This window comes from Aphanomyces invadans (genome assembly GCF_000520115.1).
Source record: "Aphanomyces invadans strain NJM9701 unplaced genomic scaffold supercont1.16, whole genome shotgun sequence".
NCBI lineage: Eukaryota > Oomycota > Saprolegniomycetes > Saprolegniales > Verrucalvaceae > Aphanomyces > Aphanomyces invadans.
Window position 1 is genome coordinate 614,507 of NW_008580161.1, and position 18,411 is coordinate 632,917.

At 56.1% G+C, this 18,411-nt stretch overlaps 10 protein-coding genes across 19 annotated transcripts; 3 read left to right on the forward strand and 7 right to left on the reverse strand.

The window, feature by feature from the left end:
- Nucleotides 1–344: 344 nt before the first annotated feature.
- H310_08134 (hypothetical protein) lies at nucleotides 345–2,215 on the forward strand. The gene is made up of 5 exons (XM_008873777.1): nucleotides 345–684; nucleotides 732–1,241; nucleotides 1,434–1,630; nucleotides 1,682–1,972; nucleotides 2,025–2,215. Exons 1-5 carry the CDS (start codon nucleotides 379–381, stop codon nucleotides 2,161–2,163), a joined length of 1,443 nt encoding a protein of 480 aa, XP_008871999.1. The 5' UTR covers nucleotides 345–378; the 3' UTR covers nucleotides 2,164–2,215.
- H310_08135 (hypothetical protein) lies at nucleotides 2,087–3,092 on the reverse strand. The gene is made up of 3 exons (XM_008873778.1): nucleotides 2,660–3,092; nucleotides 2,479–2,600; nucleotides 2,087–2,430 (listed from the first exon to the last, which is right to left on the reverse strand). Exons 1-3 carry the CDS (start codon nucleotides 3,078–3,080, stop codon nucleotides 2,344–2,346), a joined length of 630 nt encoding a protein of 209 aa, XP_008872000.1. The 5' UTR covers nucleotides 3,081–3,092; the 3' UTR covers nucleotides 2,087–2,343.
- A 528-nt stretch (nucleotides 3,093–3,620) lies between these two features.
- H310_08136 (hypothetical protein) lies at nucleotides 3,621–5,146 on the forward strand. Its single transcript, XM_008873779.1, has 5 exons — nucleotides 3,621–3,757; nucleotides 3,820–4,287; nucleotides 4,338–4,536; nucleotides 4,652–4,747; nucleotides 4,834–5,146. The coding sequence occupies exons 1-5, from the start codon at nucleotides 3,696–3,698 to the stop codon at nucleotides 5,014–5,016; spliced, it is 1,008 nt and encodes a 335-aa protein (XP_008872001.1). The 5' UTR covers nucleotides 3,621–3,695; the 3' UTR covers nucleotides 5,017–5,146.
- Nucleotides 5,147–5,283: 137 nt separating this feature from the next.
- H310_08137 (hypothetical protein) lies at nucleotides 5,284–6,262 on the reverse strand (the record flags this gene model as incomplete). Its single annotated transcript, XM_008873780.1, has 4 exons — nucleotides 5,284–5,477; nucleotides 5,534–5,624; nucleotides 5,686–6,048; nucleotides 6,121–6,262. 4 exons carry the CDS (start codon nucleotides 6,260–6,262, stop codon nucleotides 5,426–5,428), a joined length of 648 nt encoding a protein of 215 aa, XP_008872002.1. The 3' UTR covers nucleotides 5,284–5,425.
- Nucleotides 6,263–7,140: 878 nt separating this feature from the next.
- On the reverse strand, nucleotides 7,141–8,492 carry H310_08138 (hypothetical protein). Of its 4 annotated transcripts, XM_008873783.1 has the most exons (4): nucleotides 8,259–8,492; nucleotides 7,698–8,193; nucleotides 7,572–7,632; nucleotides 7,141–7,498 (listed from the first exon to the last, which is right to left on the reverse strand). In XM_008873783.1, exons 1-3 carry the CDS (start codon nucleotides 8,273–8,275, stop codon nucleotides 7,573–7,575), a joined length of 573 nt encoding a protein of 190 aa, XP_008872005.1. In that variant the 5' UTR covers nucleotides 8,276–8,492; the 3' UTR covers nucleotides 7,141–7,498; nucleotide 7,572. The 4 variants fall into 4 exon arrangements, with proteins under 4 accessions (XP_008872005.1, XP_008872004.1, XP_008872003.1 ...); XM_008873782.1 differs by having other exon boundaries at nucleotides 7,141–7,632; XM_008873781.1 differs by having other exon boundaries at nucleotides 7,141–8,193.
- Nucleotides 8,493–8,878: 386 nt separating this feature from the next.
- H310_08139 (Atypical/ABC1/ABC1-A protein kinase) lies at nucleotides 8,879–11,166 on the reverse strand. Of its 6 annotated transcripts, XM_008873785.1 has the most exons (8): nucleotides 10,485–11,166; nucleotides 10,328–10,419; nucleotides 10,147–10,267; nucleotides 9,939–10,096; nucleotides 9,681–9,888; nucleotides 9,367–9,625; nucleotides 9,173–9,316; nucleotides 8,879–9,122 (listed from the first exon to the last, which is right to left on the reverse strand). In XM_008873785.1, the coding sequence occupies exons 1-8, from the start codon at nucleotides 11,127–11,129 to the stop codon at nucleotides 8,983–8,985; spliced, it is 1,767 nt and encodes a 588-aa protein (XP_008872007.1). In that variant the 5' UTR covers nucleotides 11,130–11,166; the 3' UTR covers nucleotides 8,879–8,982. The 6 variants fall into 6 exon arrangements, with proteins under 6 accessions (XP_008872007.1, XP_008872009.1, XP_008872012.1 ...); XM_008873787.1 differs by having other exon boundaries at nucleotides 9,173–9,625; XM_008873790.1 differs by having other exon boundaries at nucleotides 9,367–9,888.
- Nucleotides 11,167–11,285: 119 nt separating this feature from the next.
- Nucleotides 11,286–12,482, reverse strand: H310_08140 (hypothetical protein; the record flags this gene model as incomplete). The annotated part of the gene is made up of 3 exons (XM_008873791.1): nucleotides 11,286–11,580; nucleotides 11,634–11,836; nucleotides 11,898–12,482. The coding sequence occupies 3 exons, from the start codon at nucleotides 12,480–12,482 to the stop codon at nucleotides 11,286–11,288; spliced, it is 1,083 nt and encodes a 360-aa protein (XP_008872013.1).
- A 646-nt stretch (nucleotides 12,483–13,128) lies between these two features.
- H310_08141 (hypothetical protein) lies at nucleotides 13,129–15,736 on the forward strand (the record flags this gene model as incomplete). The annotated part of the gene is made up of 7 exons (XM_008873792.1): nucleotides 13,129–13,356; nucleotides 13,414–13,701; nucleotides 13,766–13,971; nucleotides 14,030–14,074; nucleotides 14,138–14,243; nucleotides 14,578–14,673; nucleotides 14,720–15,736. The coding sequence occupies 7 exons, from the start codon at nucleotides 13,129–13,131 to the stop codon at nucleotides 15,734–15,736; spliced, it is 1,986 nt and encodes a 661-aa protein (XP_008872014.1).
- On the reverse strand, nucleotides 14,734–16,252 carry H310_08142 (hypothetical protein). The gene has a single exon (XM_008873793.1). It carries the CDS (start codon nucleotides 16,196–16,198, stop codon nucleotides 15,827–15,829), a length of 372 nt encoding a protein of 123 aa, XP_008872015.1. The 5' UTR covers nucleotides 16,199–16,252; the 3' UTR covers nucleotides 14,734–15,826.
- A 383-nt stretch (nucleotides 16,253–16,635) lies between these two features.
- Nucleotides 16,636–18,203, reverse strand: H310_08143. Of its 2 annotated transcripts, XM_008873794.1 has the most exons (5): nucleotides 18,030–18,203; nucleotides 17,879–17,986; nucleotides 17,367–17,818; nucleotides 16,989–17,274; nucleotides 16,636–16,923 (listed from the first exon to the last, which is right to left on the reverse strand). In XM_008873794.1, exons 1-5 carry the CDS (start codon nucleotides 18,171–18,173, stop codon nucleotides 16,813–16,815), a joined length of 1,101 nt encoding a protein of 366 aa, XP_008872016.1. In that variant the 5' UTR covers nucleotides 18,174–18,203; the 3' UTR covers nucleotides 16,636–16,812. The 2 variants fall into 2 exon arrangements, with proteins under 2 accessions (XP_008872016.1, XP_008872017.1); XM_008873795.1 differs by having other exon boundaries at nucleotides 16,636–17,274.
- Nucleotides 18,204–18,411: the final 208 nt, after the last annotated feature.

Consider the following 18,411-nt stretch of genomic DNA (forward strand, 5'->3'; position numbering starts at 1 on the left):
TCGGATCCATTCCACCCAATGCAGCCATCACAATGTTTCAGCGTACACCAGCTGAGGAAGGCGTGTGGCCATTGCTCGATTCTACTGCTAGAGTTTGAGCTAGGCGGGTTGCATCGATATCGTGGCTTCGTCTGTGGCCCGTGTTGTGGAGGCCCGAGCGCCAAGCACCTGTGGTGGTGTGAGCGGCCCGCTCTCCACTTGAACTTGGGCAATGGTCAACTCCTGGGTGTGCCAAATGAGATTCAAGTTTGACAAGCAGCTTCATAATAAAAATACTTTACAAAACCCCTAGTATTTTTGAATTTTTGTTTTCTATTATGTGATGCAGTTCCATTGCAGTGAATAACAGGAGCAGTGGAAGGAAGCTGAACGCGCGCCATGAACCATGCAGGGGGCACAATGAACAGCGGAGCTGACAACGAGCCGATATGGGACGAAGACTTGACCGAATTGCTCAACTCTCCTGAGCAAGGGACTTCTCAATGGCACGTGGCATCTACGACGACCGGCGTGCCTGGCCCAACGAGATGCGACATTGGCCGACTCTCTAGCTTTGACTTGGCCGAGATACATCACAGTGACGTCGCGTCGACAACACAACTCGACATCAGCTACGAGCGAAAGAAATCCCGAGCCAAGATCACTCGAGTCGAAGTAAACAACGGCTTTGACGATCTGCTCCAGGTCTCCGTCCCGCCCCCAACGCGCCCGCACTCAAACAGACATGCTAGGTTCTCCGTCTTCCCAACAGCCGCAAGAACAGTCGTGCGAAAGTCATCCAGTATGCATGTGAACGTATTCGCGCACTTGAACAAGAAAACGAACGGCTCAAGCAACAACTGCCACTGCCAGGTGCGTTGCCACCTGCCACCGCTGGAGCGATGGTGTGGATTCCATGCACATCCATGCTCCTTCCGCAAATATCCCAACCCCAGCAAACTCGCGTGCTTCAAAAAGCCAAGCGCGCCAAGAAAACCATCAAGTCAGTGGCCGCTGCTCAGTCGGCAACACCATCCACCACTCCGTCCATGCTGCACGCCTTGGTTACGACATGCCCCCATGTGCTGCGATACCTGGATGCTGTGTCCCTCGCTCGCTTGATGCAAGTGTCGTCGGAATGGAATGCATACCTGGGCCACGTCAAGCAGGGGTACTTGTGGGGAGCGCTCGTGACTGCTCGATGGCGCATCGATGGCGCGGCCCTCACCACAGTCGAGCCGGGGCTGACTATGCGCGACAAGGTACGTCGTCGCCCTGTTTCCTGGATCGTGTGCTGCGTCTGTCTTCGTCAAATTGGCGTGTGGGGCATCTCCCTGACTGCGCTCGTTGTTCACAACTCTTGTGGCATGCGCTCTTTTCTTTCCATGAGAATTCCCTTTCTGTTCGCCGAAACTCCAGTTGCTGTGGTTGCTGACCAGCATTGTCTGTGTCAGTGGCTCCAACTGCACCACACCATGACGTTGCCACGACTCGTGTACGCGTTGAACGCATCACAATCGATGCCAGACTGCTCAGAGGTCGGGCCGACCAGTGCGGCAGGGTCGCAGCTGGGCATTGTTGCCAAAGGCCGCGCGCCCGGAGTCGACATGTGGGGCATTTTGGCCCGACGGTCCAATTCGCGCACGACCCGGTAAGATTCTAGCCGCATGTACACTCGCCTGTTCATTTGAGTTGTGTGTAGATCCGTGTGGCGAGACGGAGCAGTGTCAGTGATGCAAGTGGTCGAGGTCCATATCGTTGTCCAGAATACCCACGGCATTGCGCCGATGACAGTGACGTTGGTGGATGTGGCGCCGTTCAAGGTGCTGGATGCGTCGTACGGCACGTTGTTTGAGCCTCGGTGGATTGCACGGAATGGTGTGAAGATCGAGGTGGCAATGCCCGATCTCGTCTTGAAGCACTTGGACGTTGGCGTCTTGAGCGTTTATGTGTCGTGCCCCCACGTCGAATTCGAGCATGAGTTCCTGTCGCGGTGCGGTGCATTCGTTTGCGGCGCTCGGCGGATTGACATGAGGTCGTTGTAGGGCCCATTCCATACGGGTTGTCTGCGCCACACGTGGAGCTTTGTCCGTGCAACGCCTACGAGTGGTGGAAGCGCCTTTCGTACGAGGGGTGCCGCAGCACCCGTTGGTGCGAACGGCAGACAGAATGCACGACAAGTGACCTTAATAACTCTTTTATATCGACAGTACAGCCCGCTGGCACTTGGCTCTTTGCCTTTGAAGAACTCAAGTGTTGTTCGACCCATCGTATATGCCGATGGACGAAACCGAGTGGACCTGTGCGATGGTCAACTGCCCTCGCGGTTTGGTTTTCTGGTAGTCTATGGTGGGCCCGCCACCGCTATATGTTGCCTGGCTTGTGCCTGAAGTAGTGGCCCATGCCGAGGGAGAAGCAGTCGCGCTCGACCATTTGGTGGGGCGGCACGAACTACGTGGTCTCGTCATGCACGATATCGTTCACTGCGATGGAACGTACATGCGTGTCGTCGGAATCTTCGATCGATTTCCGTCGCCAATGCAAGGGGGCCGACGAGAGGATGGGAATGCCGCCGTGGGTGTACGAGGACTGGCGAAACGATGTCGGGATGTGAATCGATTCTGACACAGGCATGCTCTTGTGAGCACTCGAACGAATTGGCACGTGTACACAGACGAACCTGGATGATCCATGCCAAGGGGCACACCATCGTTGCTGTCGTGGTCAAAGTCAAGTTGGTGGTTCCGTCGACGCTGATGTGCTGTGGCGAAGTGAAATCCACTGGACGGAGCGGGCATCGAATGGCTCTGTTGTTTCCATTTGTGCTGCTTCGTCATGACTGTTCTTGACGATGACCTGTTCTCCACTGCCCATGATTCGACGCGCGGGAGGTGTTGTGCTTTCGTTCTCTCGCTCGGGCCAGCCCCCGGTCCACACTTGTTTGGCTTGCTGTGGCGGCTTCGTGCTTCCATCGAGGTCCCCTCGATTCCGTCAGGGTCGTCGCTGTCGTCGTCGTCACTATCACTGTCGCTACCTCCTGCGTTCGATCCAAACAGAATCTCGGACTCGTCCATGTCAAAGTCCGCGCCCTCGGACGCCATGGCGTTCCGCGTTACAATCGTTGATGCTGGTTGAGTTGACCGCAGGTCCTTCCACGCGACCTCATTGGTCCATGCAAGTTGAATTACCGTGGTTCGACTTGAAGCTCACACGGCGACTACATGCATCATATCCTACACTGGATACTACAGGAAACAAGTCGAACGGATGGTCGTCGTGGACGAGACCGGGGCTGGACGCACGTTAACGGCCCATATTTTGATCTTGTTTAAAGTATACCGAAATCCCATCGACATCGTAATCACCATGGAACGTCGCTGGTGGAGCGCCGTTATCACTCACACACCAAGTTTCCACATGCTGGACGTCTGTGGAGCTCATCGCACGCAGGCGGCTGTCACGCGTGAGCACCAAATTACATCTGAAAGCGTGCATCGCGCGACGTCCATTCATTCCTCGACGGTTCAGTACGAATATCACCTTGGGAGGTCGAAAACGAGTGGGGCATTTTCTTCTGGTTGCACGAAATGATAAATAAATTCGATTATTTAAAGAAAGTAGATAGTAATACATGAAGAATTCTGTTTCCCCGCCTTGAAACGGCCGGCTGCAAAGCCAGCGCGAATTCGGGCAGCCAATTCTCCGAGACGCCCGACATGAACGCCGTCCGCGACGTAATCTACGCCTTCAAGGCCAAGTGGTTTGATCAGCATGCGCAGTACGTGCAGCGTCTGCGTTCGTCTTTGCTTACGACGCTAACATATGCGATTCGATGTGTAGGATGCATCGCAACTTCAACGTCCGATACTTCCCCGACGGCAACCACGTCGAGATCCTCGACGTGAAGAGCAACAAATTGTTCTTGAAAAAGACTCAGTGCCCCGCTGGCGTGTCACTCCAGGACTTCTTCTTGGGCGGAAAGCTGCTCCTCTTTGGACGTCACTTCGAACTAACTGAATATTTGGACGCGTTCACAGCCACGCAGCTCAGCAAGCAAGCACAAAAGTCCATTCTCCTCTTCACGCACCTCGGCGCGACAGGGGCTGTACTCACGCAACTGCACCACAACCACTTTACACTGAGCTACCTGAAATTGTTTCTCCGTGGCAATGTCCCGACCATCGTTGTCGAAGTTGTGGGGGAGAGCGCCGTTGAACGACTGCCGTTGCTCGTGTCGTCGCTTCAGTCCCGTTTTGGCGGCAGCGAACCAGGGTTTGAAGTCGCCGCAACCGCTGCCGACGTCCAACGGTGCGATCATGTACCTGCTTCATAGCACGGTAATTTTGTTTTGATTTCAGGTTGCACGACCAATTCGTCGCCAAGGCGTGGTCTTCCCCCGCGACCTTCACCAACTGCACGTGCTGCGTCATTCAACCCCATGTGCTCAAGGAAGGGCAAACCGGGGCAGTAGTCGACGCAATTCTCGACAGCGGGTTGACCATCACGGCCATGGAACTGTTCAATCTCGACCGCACCTCCGCGTCGGAATTCCTCGAGGTACGTGATTGCGGCGTAGCCACGTCTGCTTGCTTCGTTCCTCGCAGCATTTCTCGAGTATTGAAGGATCACCCGTGTCGTTGCGGAGCAATGAAGCCCTTGACGGTTGCTGTAGCTATACGACGGAGTCGTCCCGCATTTCAACGAAGCGGTCGACCACTTGACGAGCGGCTCTTGCATTGCCCTGGAACTCATCGGCGACGGTGACGTGGTACGGCTGTGGTGTTGGTGACGTCGCTTGTTGTCGGCCAGAGTTGCTCCGATATCCCGAAACCTTCACGCGGTTGCTGTGCCTAGGTCCAGCGCTTTCGAGAAGCGGCGGGTCCATGGGATATTGACATGGCCAAAGAACTCAAACCCTCCACGATTCGCGCGCGGTTTGGCGCTGACAGGGTGCACAATGCCGTGCATTGCACCGACTTGTCCGAGGACGGCGCGTTGGAGTCGCAATACTTTTTTGACATTTTAGCCCGCAAGTAGAGGGATGATTTGTCGTAGAATCAAACTCTTGACGTTCTCGGGGGTGGTAAGGAAGGCCAGTGCTTCTGCTGGAGGCGAAAGGTTACGCACCACTCGCCACCGGTATGTGGTACACCGAGTGATCCAGAGCTTGCAAAACATAGCAATTCCCAGCCATGCGTTGCGTCCGCATGGCCGCGACGCCGACGAGTGGACCATTTTCACGATCGTTGGCGCATTCTCGTGGCAGATCTCATGCAATTCATCGAGACACGATGTTTATGAAGCGGGCGTTCTGAACGTGCTCGGATTTGTTATTTGTCTAGGGGAGTTTGGAGGCCGTGGCATCACTGTAATAGAGTTTCTCCAGACGTCCACTTCACGCGCTGGCCAGTCTCCCACACACCATGGCGTTGCTTGGCGTCAACGATCACGACGCCTTCGCCATGCTTGAGGCCTTCCTTCCACATTCCATCGTATATCTGCTCCCCATGTTACGCCACGATCGATGGCAACATCATGGTGCGTCCCTTTGTACCTCTGTTTTCGACGTGGCGCGTCCGCGGCCGTGGCGTAACCCGTGGACCCACATGCCGTCGTAAAAGCTTCCGTCCGCGTGCCGGACGTATCTGTATTTGTCTCATGAGACTTGCGGAAACAAACACGCGGTCGGATGTCGCGCGTACTTGCCAAGTCCACACATTCGGCCTTGTCGCCACTGCCCGTCGTACGAGTTGCCATTTTGCCACGTCATGACTCCCGCGCCGTCCTTGAGGCCGTTTGCAAACGATCCAACATACGTCCCTTGGGCTGTTTTGCGCTCGGTGCCTTGGCCATGCTTGGTGTCGTTCACATACTCGCCTTCATAGCTCCACACAATCCGCTGATCTTTTTCGCGGCACACTTCCTTGCCATGGCCATGGCGAAGGCTTCGGCGCCACTCGCCGTCATACACGATCGTTCCATGGAGATACGTATACACGCCACGACCGTGCCGGAAACCTTTGCTAAACTCGCCGACGTACGAGTCTCCGTTGGCAAACGTTAACGTGCCTACACTGGACAGCCATCAAGCCCACACATCCACCAAACTCACACTATCGCGACAAACAGGTGCTTGCGCACCGTGGCCAGACCGCAGACCGTGCTCTTCCTTGCCGTCGTACACCACATCCGCCGGCCGAGTCGGTGCCGCCACCATGTTGTGGGCGTTGCGAAACTGACGGTTCAATCGGAATTGCGATTGGTTGCATCCGAGGTCAGTCATGGGCGATCGACCCAATTGTCGCCTCGGCGAACTCGGGCGGCATTACGTCCTGCAAACGCACGTCCGCGTCGCCGTGGTCGCTCCTTTCCCTCCCTACGGCCCTACCGAACCATCGTTGTACGCAATCGAAACCGCGCAACCTCCCCATGCCCGAATGCCAGGGCTAACTAAAAGTGTACAGATCCATCGTCCCAAGTGCAGTTGCACCCACGTCAAACGAACCTAGAACTCCCACTGGACGTACCAAGTTGGATCATGGCGCTAGAAAAGGGTTTATTCAAGAGCACATGCACAGGACCGCCGCCACCACACGGCCCACCGCGCCCCTGTTGTCGTCATGAATGCCCTCTTGTTGTTTGTCCCCCACACGTGTGAAGGAATTGGGGGGGGCAATTCTTTTTGTCCAATGAACGAAACGGATGCTGTTGTTTTTTATCCAATCCAATCCGCGGATCCACAACGACCGATTGTGCGGTGGGGTTTCGAGTGTAACCGCCGCGTCGTTGTTCCAACATGAGTCTAGGGTGATAGTTCGAACACAAGCCCACGGTGGCCAGCCCCGTCGTCGACATGGATGTCCATCTGGAAGATGTTCCGCTCATCGTGATCTGGATGTCGACTTGGTACATGCCATGGCTCGTGTACTCGTCCGTATGGCCCCAACGTCGGAACCCGACCCTGTGCCACGCGCCTCCGATGCGCCTTGTCGTTCCGGCCACCGTGAGCCTGTCTGCAGCGTTTTCACGACCACTCTTGTCACTTTTGCATGCGCCGTGCTGGCTGCACCTCATGTGGGTGTTCGGAATGATTGCCACGAGGTATGACGGCTGTACTCGCTCCCTTGTCACGTTGGAATTGACCGAAGCCATTCCTTTGCCAGCGCGTGGGTGCTAGTTTTAGAAGGACGTTATGTCGTGACGGTGCATGCCACGACACTTTTGTATAGCTACACCAAGTGGAACCAACTGCACTTCAAGAAGATGTATCGATGTCGGCGGTGCCTGCATCCATCTGCACAGCGATGCCTCCTGCTTGTATTGCTGGTGATTCTCCTCGCCACTTCATGTTGCATTGGTGCCACGACCGAATCGTTCTTGGCGATGCGCACACTTCTTCTTTCATCGCCGCAGCCGACCGATCGAGTATGACTCCCTCGTTGTGTCGTCCGTCTTCACATGCTTCGTAGGCCGTGACTCTGGCCACGACATGGCCGTGGCTCGCCATGACCATGGTATCCTCAACATTACTCCATCAGTATCACAGCGCGGACTACTTTGAAATGTTTCGAAGGTTCATGGCGCGCGCGTACATTATGCTGGCACTGCTTGCAGTACACGTGGCTGTGGCTCACGCGACACCTTCGACGGACACTGCATGGCAATCCTTGCACGTTAGTGGTATCATCGAGACCCTCGTGGCCGAGACGAGTGCATACTTCCTTCTGCGCGCAACGTCCACATTGATTCGGTACGGCACAAGCAGCCGCCGCGTCCGTGCTGCCTTGACCACAACACTGCCGGCCAAATCGACGCGCCAACTGTCCAAGTCGATGGAAATGTTTGCAGCTTTTCTCGATTCGCCCGACGGATTCGAGGCGTTCCGATCGTACTGCTTCCTCGAGCTTCGACTTGAAGATGTGTTGGCATTCCAGCTCTGCCAAGAGTTTCGACGAGGCCAATCTCATTCGCTGTTTGCAGCGCAGCACGTGTACCAGCAGTGCGTGTCGGCCATGGGTCCACTGACCACTCCCGCAGCGGCAACTTGGCGCCGAGGCCTCCGGTCCAAACTGCACAAAATAACCCCGTTCGAGGTCGGGCCGACGATGTTCGACCCACTGGCTCACGATCTCGTGCACGATATGTACACGCAAGTGTTTCCTCGATTTTGCCGGCATCCATTTGGACGGAGCTGGAAATGGTTTGCCATGCGATCTGGAAGCTCGAAGAAGATCAAGCCCACAAGAGCCGACGACCGGATGAAGGCTCTGTCGACATACCTTGTGCGGCAGTCCATTGATGAGAGCAACGAGTCGACGACATCAGATACCAACGAGTCGTCGATTTGAATCCAGTCGCATCCAACTCGACTGTGCAGCGGCAGGGAGGCCGTCCATCGATACCCCCCACCATATTGGGAGGTGAACGATTCATTCAAACCAAACGCATTCGATCGCGATGGACGCTTTCTCGCTTGCCCGTCAGCGCCGCCAGACAAGGTGCGTAGGCCGTTACATGAAACCGCCAAAGGTCTTCCGACGGTTCGCGATGTAACTGGTCGTTTCGAATGCACGGTCAGCCGCGTTCAAGGAGGACGCGATCGCCACGGGCGAAATCGACGTCGGGGTGGACATGATGGCAGACCAGTTCAGTGAAACCCGTGTCGATGGGAGTGGAGTGGCGGTGTCGTTCGCAGGACCGAGCACACACAAGGTGTCGCCAAGCCAACGCGAAGCTGCTTTGCAGCTCCCACCGCACGTTTGCCGGTGCGTACGAAGCGGTGGAGCGGGGGTTCGATGTCGAATCGAGGAGGTCGCATGCCAGAGGAATACATGTGGAGGAGGCTCATCCGCGCCTCTGTGTATGCGTCAGACGATCCTTGGGCTCCCTGTCAAGCTCGTGGAGAGGTCATGCTCAGTCGGCCTACTGCCCACGCGACGAGTTATCGTTGTTGAAAAGTGATTACGTCGGACGTGTATGGGTCTGGTGTGTCATGTACGAAATCTATTTCTGGTACAGCTTGGCAACGTCTTCGAGCACGTCGCGGCATGGAATCACTGCTCGCAGCTTGATGCACATGAGAAATGCTCCAGCGAGCTTGCGATGGAGCGAGTACACTTCCCGGGGCGGCGGGGTCAGTCGGCCTACTCGATACAACGTTGTCAGCACTTGCACACTGACCCACGTGCCGTACCCGACATGAACATTTCCGTGTGCTTGGCCAGACGGCGGGTCAACTGACTACCATGGAAATCAAACGGTTCGTGGGACGCAAACGGCTCGCCAACGACCATGCCCGCGGCTTCGTGCGCGGCCAACATGTCCTTGGACTCGTCGCCTACATCACGGTCGTTGCGCTCGCCGATTCAACACTCGGGAAGCATCTACCTGTGAGAAAGCCCAGCTTCAACGACGCATCCATCATCGTCTTGCCGTCCAACTGGGCAGCACCCCACACAATGTCAAAGTATGTGTCGACAAACTCCTTGGGATATGCGCGCGCCGCGCCGAAATCGATCAGGCCGATCTTGCCGCTCTGCGGATCGTACAAAAAGTTGCTCCAGTTCGGGTCCGTTTGCATGAATCGCCACACAAACAGCTCGTGGATCGTGAGCTGGAGTAGTTGGCGGGCCACGTGGTTGCGAATCTGCCGTCCGAATGAGCATACCCATGGCGCAGTCGTCGCCGTCAAGCCACCCTACCTCTTGCGACAGCGGGGCTATTTTATCGAGCGGCACGCCTTCGATGAAGCTCGTGGTCAAGATGCGGTTCGTCGACAGGTTCGCATACACCTTGGGCACGACAAAGTGCCGCGACAACTCGTACGAATCCACCAACTCTTTAAAGATTGTTTGGTTCTCTGCTTCCTGGGCGTAGTTGCACTCGGCCGTGAGCTCCTCCTGGCCGACGCTGCAGGACAATAGGGTCAGTCGTCCAGCCAGAACATGCCAAAGTCGTACCGAATGATCTCGTCAATGTAAAGGCCCTTTGGAAACACGTTCATGTACGTGACAAGGCGCTTCAGGTTGAGCAAGTCGCTCGAGATGCTGTCGGCTACGCCAGGGTATTGCACCTTGACTGCGACCACGTCCCCGCTGATCAGGGTTGCTTTGTGGACCTACATACAAAGGGTTTCATGAAGGGAAGGCGGTGGCCAGTGGCGCTTGCCTGCCCGATGGACGCAGCCGCCAGTGGAACGTCGACAAATGACTCGAAGCGATCGCGCCAGTCGGGGCCCCACTCTTGCGTCAACTGAGCAATTAGTTGCGACTTGGGCATGATGTGGGCGCTATGTTGAAACTTCCATGAGGAAAAAGCGAATGGTAGGTGGCACGTTGGCTGGTCTCACTTTTGCCGGACACGGTCGAGGGCGGTGGCAAGCTGCGGCGATATCAAGTTCTCGTCTTGGATGCTCAGCATTTGCCCCAGCTTCAACGCTGCCTACAAAGTCGTCAGGTTTCTTGAGGAACGAATGGAGAGAGAGCTCCGATGGGATGCCGGTGTACCCCTCGCATGGTGCAGAGTGCATCGGCCAACCGTTCAGCGTTAGCATCCGACACAAACGCCTGGTGAATCGATTTCTTGTCGCTACTGCCTTGGTTTTGAATCACTGCAGTTGCGGTGCCCACGGCGAGGCGGGCAGCGAGCGCGCCAAACCCGACGATTCGAGCCAACGGCGACGACGGCACGTGCTTCTCTGTCCATTCCTTGGCTTCCGCAGACGGAAGCAGCGCCTCCAATTGCGTCGGTTGTGGTCGCGGTGGCGTGTACAACTGCACGGGGGCAGGCGTGGGAGGCGCGACAGGTGCGGCAGGAGTGACCTGGTGGGCATTCGCTTTAGTTACAGCTTCCGGCAAGCTTTCAATCGATTCACAAGGTGGCGCAAATGCAAAATCTTTTAAAGAACTCTCGTCCGCGCTGGTAGCATCTGTGGGCAGTTGATTCGCCTCGAAACCTGTTGCCGTTGGTCCCTGTGTTGCCGTCCCTGGTGCGGCCGACGGAATCGTGGTTAACAATTGCGGCGCCAGGGAGATCAATTCGGCGGCGTGGGTTAACGCACGCTTGGACTGCTCCTCGAGAGGCTTGGCATTCTTCGCCACTTGCTCTGCAACAAGGCCCACACCGCGCAGCACGCGGATCCAATCTTGCATGGAAGGAGGCAACTGCTTCGGCGACGTTCGCACCTGATATGGTCAGCCAATCCCACAGAGTGGTCGGATAAACTATTATCCGGAAAACCGTTACTCGACACCACAGAATACGACTCAACGGGAGCGCGCGGTGGCGACTACTGCCGGTGCTCGAGGTCACCGGGACTCAAAGTAGTTGCCGTTCAAAGCGGCGCTGTGCTTATGAACGACTAATGCGGCCGTCTCGGGTGGAGGGACGTGGAGTTTTCCCGTGTTTGCCGCGTCGATAGCAACAAACATGCGACTGACCAATTCGCGCAACCACGGTTTCCGCGGACGATTGTAGTGCGGCGGATCGTTTGCCCGCGCGACTTGGTCATCTTCGTCAAAGTTGTTATCGGTGCGAGTGGCATAGCATTGTACGAGCGTGCGCGCGAGCGTCGTGTTCTGGTGATCGCGATCAAACACGAACCTAGGTCGGTTCACATCAACCAAATGCGCTTCCAGTACAAGATGAAGTCGAACCAGCCGTTCATAAGCAGCCGAATGGACTGAGGGGGCAGAGGGTATTCGTTGTCTTCGACGATATTTCGCAGGACGACCACAACGCGGTCCCGCTTTCGCACTAGCCGAAGCAACACATTCAGATGAAGGGGTACATTGGTCGCAACGCCTTGGTCGAACTGCACGCGGCAGTAGCACGTGTTGTCGTCCAACCGCTCCAAGCTCTGCGTGACATCATTCCTCCACATGAGATCTCTCCAACCGCGAGCATGGATTGCCGAGTACCTGGACCGACCACTCGTCGTGCTTCATCGTGGACGTGAACGTTCCCCAAATGCAGCGGCTGAATGCTTCCAGCGGCATATCAACAAGACGGCACCGCACCAACTCGACGCCGTTGATGTCTGTTGTAAAGTAGCGGACTTGTGGGACATGGCGTTCGCGGCCGACACGGTCTCGAATGTGTCGGAGGGCTGTCTTGATGTCTCCCTCCAGGGCATCTGTGATGCATTGGTAGGCCTCGGCTCGGAATTGCACGTCAACCAGCGAGTGGGTGGGTGGCAACTGAGCAAACGCACACTTGGTCGGCGACGTGATTGCGTCCGAGAAAGATCGTACCGGGTCGCGCTGGCCTCTCGACGACGCGGACAGAGATTTCGCCTTGTGGTGAAGGAACGGTGGCGCGTGATGGAGTCCCGGCGGCAGTGGGCTCGAGTTGACGTCGTCGTCGTCCGTAGCATTCGTGGTACTCGAGTCTCGGCTCTTCCGACGGCCAACCTTGTTGCCCTTGACATGGATCAGCTTGACGGATTTCTTGGCTGTCGCCCAGTGCGACTGCGGTGTCGACGCGATGCTCGCGCCGTGGCCCATGTCGGCACACAATCCACCATCAGTGTACGGCGGTTACGCAAGACCGTTTCGAAACCGGTCGCCACTTGTGAGTGGTTTCAAATGTAGTGATGCAGGTGCGGCACATTTTTGTCGATGGCTCTTGCGGATGGAGGGTAGGCTTAATGGCACCCTTGTCTAAAAGCCATGCCCTGCCAAGTGCTGCGTGCGAATAGCGCAGCACTTGCTCGATTTTCACATGTAGAATGCTTGCCGACTCATGGAAACGTCATGGGGGGTGACAGTGGTGGCTGGAATGGTTGAGCAGCAAACGGGGCAATGGAAGGTGTGCAGCTTTCCCAAATGCCCTGGACAAACGGCCCCTATCTCATGTCTTCCGTCGCTACTGTGGTCAGGAATGTCACCAATATGTTGGTATGTTGGTACGGCACTCGCTCGATGGGAGCGTGAAACGGTTGCTGGTGTAGTTATTGTTAGCGCAGCATTTGGGATGGGCTGCTTTGCCTCCAAGTCGAGGCGGGTGGCGATTCCGCCGCCGATAACGCAACTTCCAAGCGAACCCGATCCACGTGCTGAAGAAGACTCGTCGCCAGTTGCAGATCGCAGTCCGTCTACAGCGACCATGAATTCGGCCTGTACACTAATCAAAAGCAACGTGATGTCGGCAATGCCACCTGAGTTAGCCAAGTCCATGTCGTTCGGGGGAATGTCCAGTCGAAGTGGCAGTCGTCACCGTGGCCAGCTCGCAAGCGTGCGAAGCCAATTGTCGATTCAACGAAGCTCCAGTGCTCGCAGTGCAAACTCGAATCGCAGCAATCGAAGCACCCACAGTTTGCGCGACAGTTGTGGCGTCTCGACGGGCTGCGACAGCATCAAGGACCTCAAGTTCGATGCAGTATGGGCATCCCTCGCTGCTAAACATTCCTGGATCATGCATGCACCGTTCCTGTAGATGCTCGAGCCGGACGCAGGGTCGAACCACACGCTCGTGGACAGCGCGTTCCGAGACAAAGGGTACCAATGGATCATCAACCAGGTTGAGCGCAAGACCACTGCCGCCCTCGACGTACACAAAAAGTACTTGGACGACGACGTGCAACATGACGTCAAGCTCTTCCATGGCGGGGACGTCGTCGATGCGGCGCGGAATCGCATCGTGCTGACCAACTTGGACGTGTTTGCCAATTGTTTGTGGGACACTCTGACCGAGTCGGCCGCCACCCCGATGTGGAGAATACAGGTGCGTCGTCGCCCAATTCGGCACGTTCTGGCCCAGATGATTGACTTGCGTTGAGTTCCCGCAGAGACTGGAAGAGGTCGACGCGGCCACGTGCTACACACAAGTGTCTGTGGTCGACGGCATCAGCCCTGGTCACCCCCTTGTCATGAATGTGCTCCTAAGGCTAGTGCGCGTTTCGGTGGATCGCCAAGTAATTGTCCTGCGCAGCATCGCTGAAGACGCCAAGTTCCCGCTCCCGCATCAGTCGATTGCGTTCAGTGTCAGTGGATGGTACAATAAAATCGACGCGGGGGCAGACGCGCATTGAGTGAGGTGCTGGCTGTCGTAGGATCGTGCTGGATCGCACGTTGACCCCAACGAAGAGGCGGCTCGGGTTTGAACAACGTCCAAGGCAATCCACCCACGCACGTAGTTTGTTTCGATGCCGCGCTTCCAGGGATCGCGCCGAGACACAAGCGCCCGACAAAGGTTTTGCCCCCATGCACGACGACGACCCCGATCAAGCCGCGGCCATTTTGGGCGACTGGCTCATGGATGCGATCGTACGCATCTTTCGCGCGATAGAGTCGAGTATGCTCCAGCGGCCCCCCGCCACCGATATAAAGCCAGCTAAACGATGACACGCCACTCTGCTGTCGTATTTGGGATGCCAATGGATCATGGCAAGACGGGACCTCCCGCATTCGAGTGCGCAGAATGCCTCGTGGCTCGATACGATGCATGCATCCATCCAACGCAATGGACACAACCTTGATGGAGCGGTCGTGGCGCTGGCCAACAACTCTTTCATTGATCGCTCGATGTCCATCACGCCCAAAAACGTTTTCTTTGATTGAAAACGCAGAATGTTGGTCGTCGACGCATCCCGAATGGCAGGGTTGTGGGCCGATTCGTGTAATGGAGCCGCCGCCATTCGCCCCCGCAACTCGGGCGGTGCTGCTGGGCTTTCTCGCCGCAGTACCGCTAGTGATGGTAAGCTACACCCGATTGTTGTGCTACTCCCATGACACGGCCGTAGTTGCTGGTGGCTCCGTGGACAGAGCTGCTTCCTTTGGGTGTGTTGTACACTCCTCCAGGCCTCGTTGCCGTCGCTGTGCTGCGCTACACTCACTCCAAGAACAAAACGAGCTGTACCAATCGTGTCGACATCGATGCACTCGTCCACTTGTTCCTCGCTGGTTGCTCGATTGGCGTGATCGTGGCCATGCTGATCGAAATGGTCTTAACTTTGGTGGCCCAGGGGTGTTTCCTAGTCGTGGACAACCGCGATGTCCTCGGGCAAATCGAGCGGTATCGTGCTGAGCACCCTGGGAACGGCACCTCTGCAGGAGATATTCTTGCGCACATCCGCGTCCGGCACTCGTTCAGCATCCTCCTCACGCTCTCTTTCATGGCGTTCATCGTAGCTGGTACCGTGGAAGAGTCTGTCAAGGCGTGGCTTGTGCTGCGTCGACCTTGCCGACCGTGCTGCTCGACGTACTGCGATCATCTCAGCCGCACGTCCGACGTGCCGATGGAGCCGTCGCTACAATCCCGTGATTCAGTCGTCCAGACGTCGCCACGTCAAGTGGTCCTGGGTTTCATCGTTGTCGGGTGTGGGTTTTCTACGATGGAAAACGCCTTGTACGCTTTCCTTGCCCCGTCACTCGCCATGCAACTCTGGACAGCCGCGATCCGAAGCGCTTTGGCCACCCCGCTGCACATGATCTGTGCCTCCCTCACGGGCATGCATCTCGTGCTGCAGCTTCGACAAAACCCACCGACCACACGCAGTCGGTGGGACGTCCTTCGCGCCATTGCCCCGGCCATGCTCCTTCACGGCGTCTACGATCTCCAAGCGTTTCTCTTTACATTTTGGCTCGAAGTTGACGATGGCAGTGTGATGTCACTCAGTGCATCGGTGCTGTGCCTTGTCGTCGGTGGCCTGTACTTGAACTACCTGCGAGGTCGCATTCAATGGGATGACGTGTACCATGCTGTCCCCAGTGTCGAGGACGCGGCGGACTTTCGTGCCTCGGCTACAACGCTCGTGTAGCTCTCAACGTCGTGTGCGTGAGTTGTGGGTAGGTAGATTAATATCTTAACGAGTCTGGAGCGGTATCTCGACTGGGAAAGATGAAGACGCTCATGTAGTTGCTGCTTTGGGTGGCCCGCCGCGGCCGCGACCTCGGCCTCGTCCGCCGCCTTTGCCCTTCCGCTGCTTCTTGTCTTGGTCGGGTTTCTTCAATGCTTGGACTTTTTTAAACAGCGGCGATTTCTGCAGCAGGTCGGGCAAGATGAACAATTTCACTTGGCTCCCGCGGATATACACTTGCTCCAAGCGGCTGATCTGGCCGTCCCGACCCGTCAATGTGACCTGTTTGAGCTGGCAATTCATGCTGTCTTCGCTCTCGACCAAGTGGCCTCTGTAAATCTCGCCGTTCTTCAGCTCCAACGTGATCGCATGCCCCTCACCTTCGTGCAGCAAGCTCAGCGGCACTCCCAGGGACTTGGACATGTCTTGTTGCTGCTGTGTGGTGAGCAAAATGCGCTTTTAGTACCTCCGAAACCAAATACTTTCGGCAATTTATATTTCTCCCCTGCACCACGCATATCCACTTCGAAAAATCCGAATACAGATTCATATCCGGAAGCTGTCGCACTTCAACATGACATTTGAACCGGGTGAGAAAAAACTTTCCAACCTGCTGAGAATTACATCGGGGCGACATGCGTGGAGACAGATCGCTCGGACGCAGACTCGGCATACCAGCCTAAACGGCGGGAACAAGGCCATCAGTGTCCCTCAACTCTTCTATTGACAACCGTGACCCTGTGGATCGCTACATGCACTGCAAGTCGTCTGGATCCCCCAAGGATGATGCACCAGGCACGCAATGACGCCAATGAAAAAATTCGTGGTCCAGAGAGAGGGCTGGCGGCAAGGATATGATCGACAGAATGAAGCACCAAACGCCCAACAACATGTCTGCCACACCGAGCACGTCATGGAAGCCCCTTTTGATATAGATGTTGACGACGGAAGCCTCGAATGGATGGACGACCGTTTCAATGCACGACGCGAATCAAAAGTTGCTATCCCGAATGGCTTTTTTGTTGTGATCGCGCAGCCTACTCTGTCGCCTTGGCCTTCTTGGCAGCTCGTGCCTCGCTCTCTTGTTCGTTCGGGGCCATGCCAAACACTTCGTTCAACTGCTGGCTCACACGAATAAAAGTCGTTCGCTACATCGCCACAAGGCCGTAAGGCTAGAATTGCGCTGACTCGGCCGAAGTCTCCAATGCCTCACCTTGCTCAGTTCCTTCAGCATGCTCGCGCCGACATACGTGCAAGTGGACCGCACGCCGCCCAAAATGTCCTTGATCGTGTTGTCCACAGGGCCTCGGTACGGCACCGTCACGCTCTTGCCTTCGCTCGATCGGTACTCGGCCACGCCGCCGGCATGCTTCTTCATCGCGGTCGCAGAGCTCATGCCGTAGAATCTCTTGAAAATCCGCCCATCGCTCGTCTCAATCACGTCGCCACCGCTTTCATCGTGGCCCGCGAGCATGCCCCCCAACATGACAAAATCCGCACTACGCGACCAACCACAACCACGTTGAGCTCTTGTATGCCCTTTCATTCACGACGAGGCAATGATAAAACTCCACAAGGTCAAGAGCCTTACCCAGCTCCAAATGCCTTCGCAACATCACCAGGGCAAGTACATCCGCCATCAGAAATGACGTGGCCGCGGAGTCCATGCGCGGCGTCGGCACACTCGAGCACAGCCGACAGCTGCGGATACCCCACGCCGGTCTGCTTGCGAGTGGTGCAGACTGAGCCTGGACCAATACCAATCTTGATGATGTCGGCGCCGCTGAGGACAAGTTCCTCGACCATTTCGCCCGTCACAACATTGCCAGCGATGATGGTATGCGTTGGATGATTGGCGCGAACAGAGCGCACGGCATCCACAAAGTGCTCGGAGTATCCGTTGGCTACGTCCAAGCACACAAATGCAATTGCATCATGCGCGTGCAAGACAGCCGAGACACGTTCCAAATCCGCCGCACTCGTGCCAGCGCTCACCGCCACGAAAGGGAGCACACTCGGATAGGTCTTTGCAAAGGCATGCCACTACAATCTCGTGAGTATGGATCCAGGGATATGAGAGCGCCATGTCGATTGGAGCTCTACCTCGTCCACGGTGTAATGTTTGTGGATGCACGTGATGCATTGATTCGCCGCGAGCACTCTTGCCATTTCAAACGTTCCGACTGTATCCATGTTGGCAGCAATCACGGGCTACGGCTGCACGTCAGTCGTGGAATGGCGCGGATGGACGTACCACACCAGTCCAAGTCCGCTTCGAGTTGCGAAAGGTGTACGTGCGGGAAACGTCGACTTGAGATCTGCTCTTGAGGGTGCTTCGCTTCGGCCGAATGAGCACATCCTTGAAGTCCAGCTTGGGTTCTGTCTCGATGCGCGGCATCAGTCCTTGTCTTGGCGAGGCAATATCGAGAAGTGAACAGGGCGTGGCGAGGTCGTGAAAGATCACCAAAGGAGGAGAAACCTGTCAAATTAAATTTCCAAGCCAAGCAACATTCAAGTACCTGTTAAAATACATAAAATGTAGCTTTCCCATAAAACGAATCCAACCCAATATATACTTCAAGTAATTATGCCTTCAACGTACCATAAGGATTTCAAGATTAAAGCAGCACTAGAAA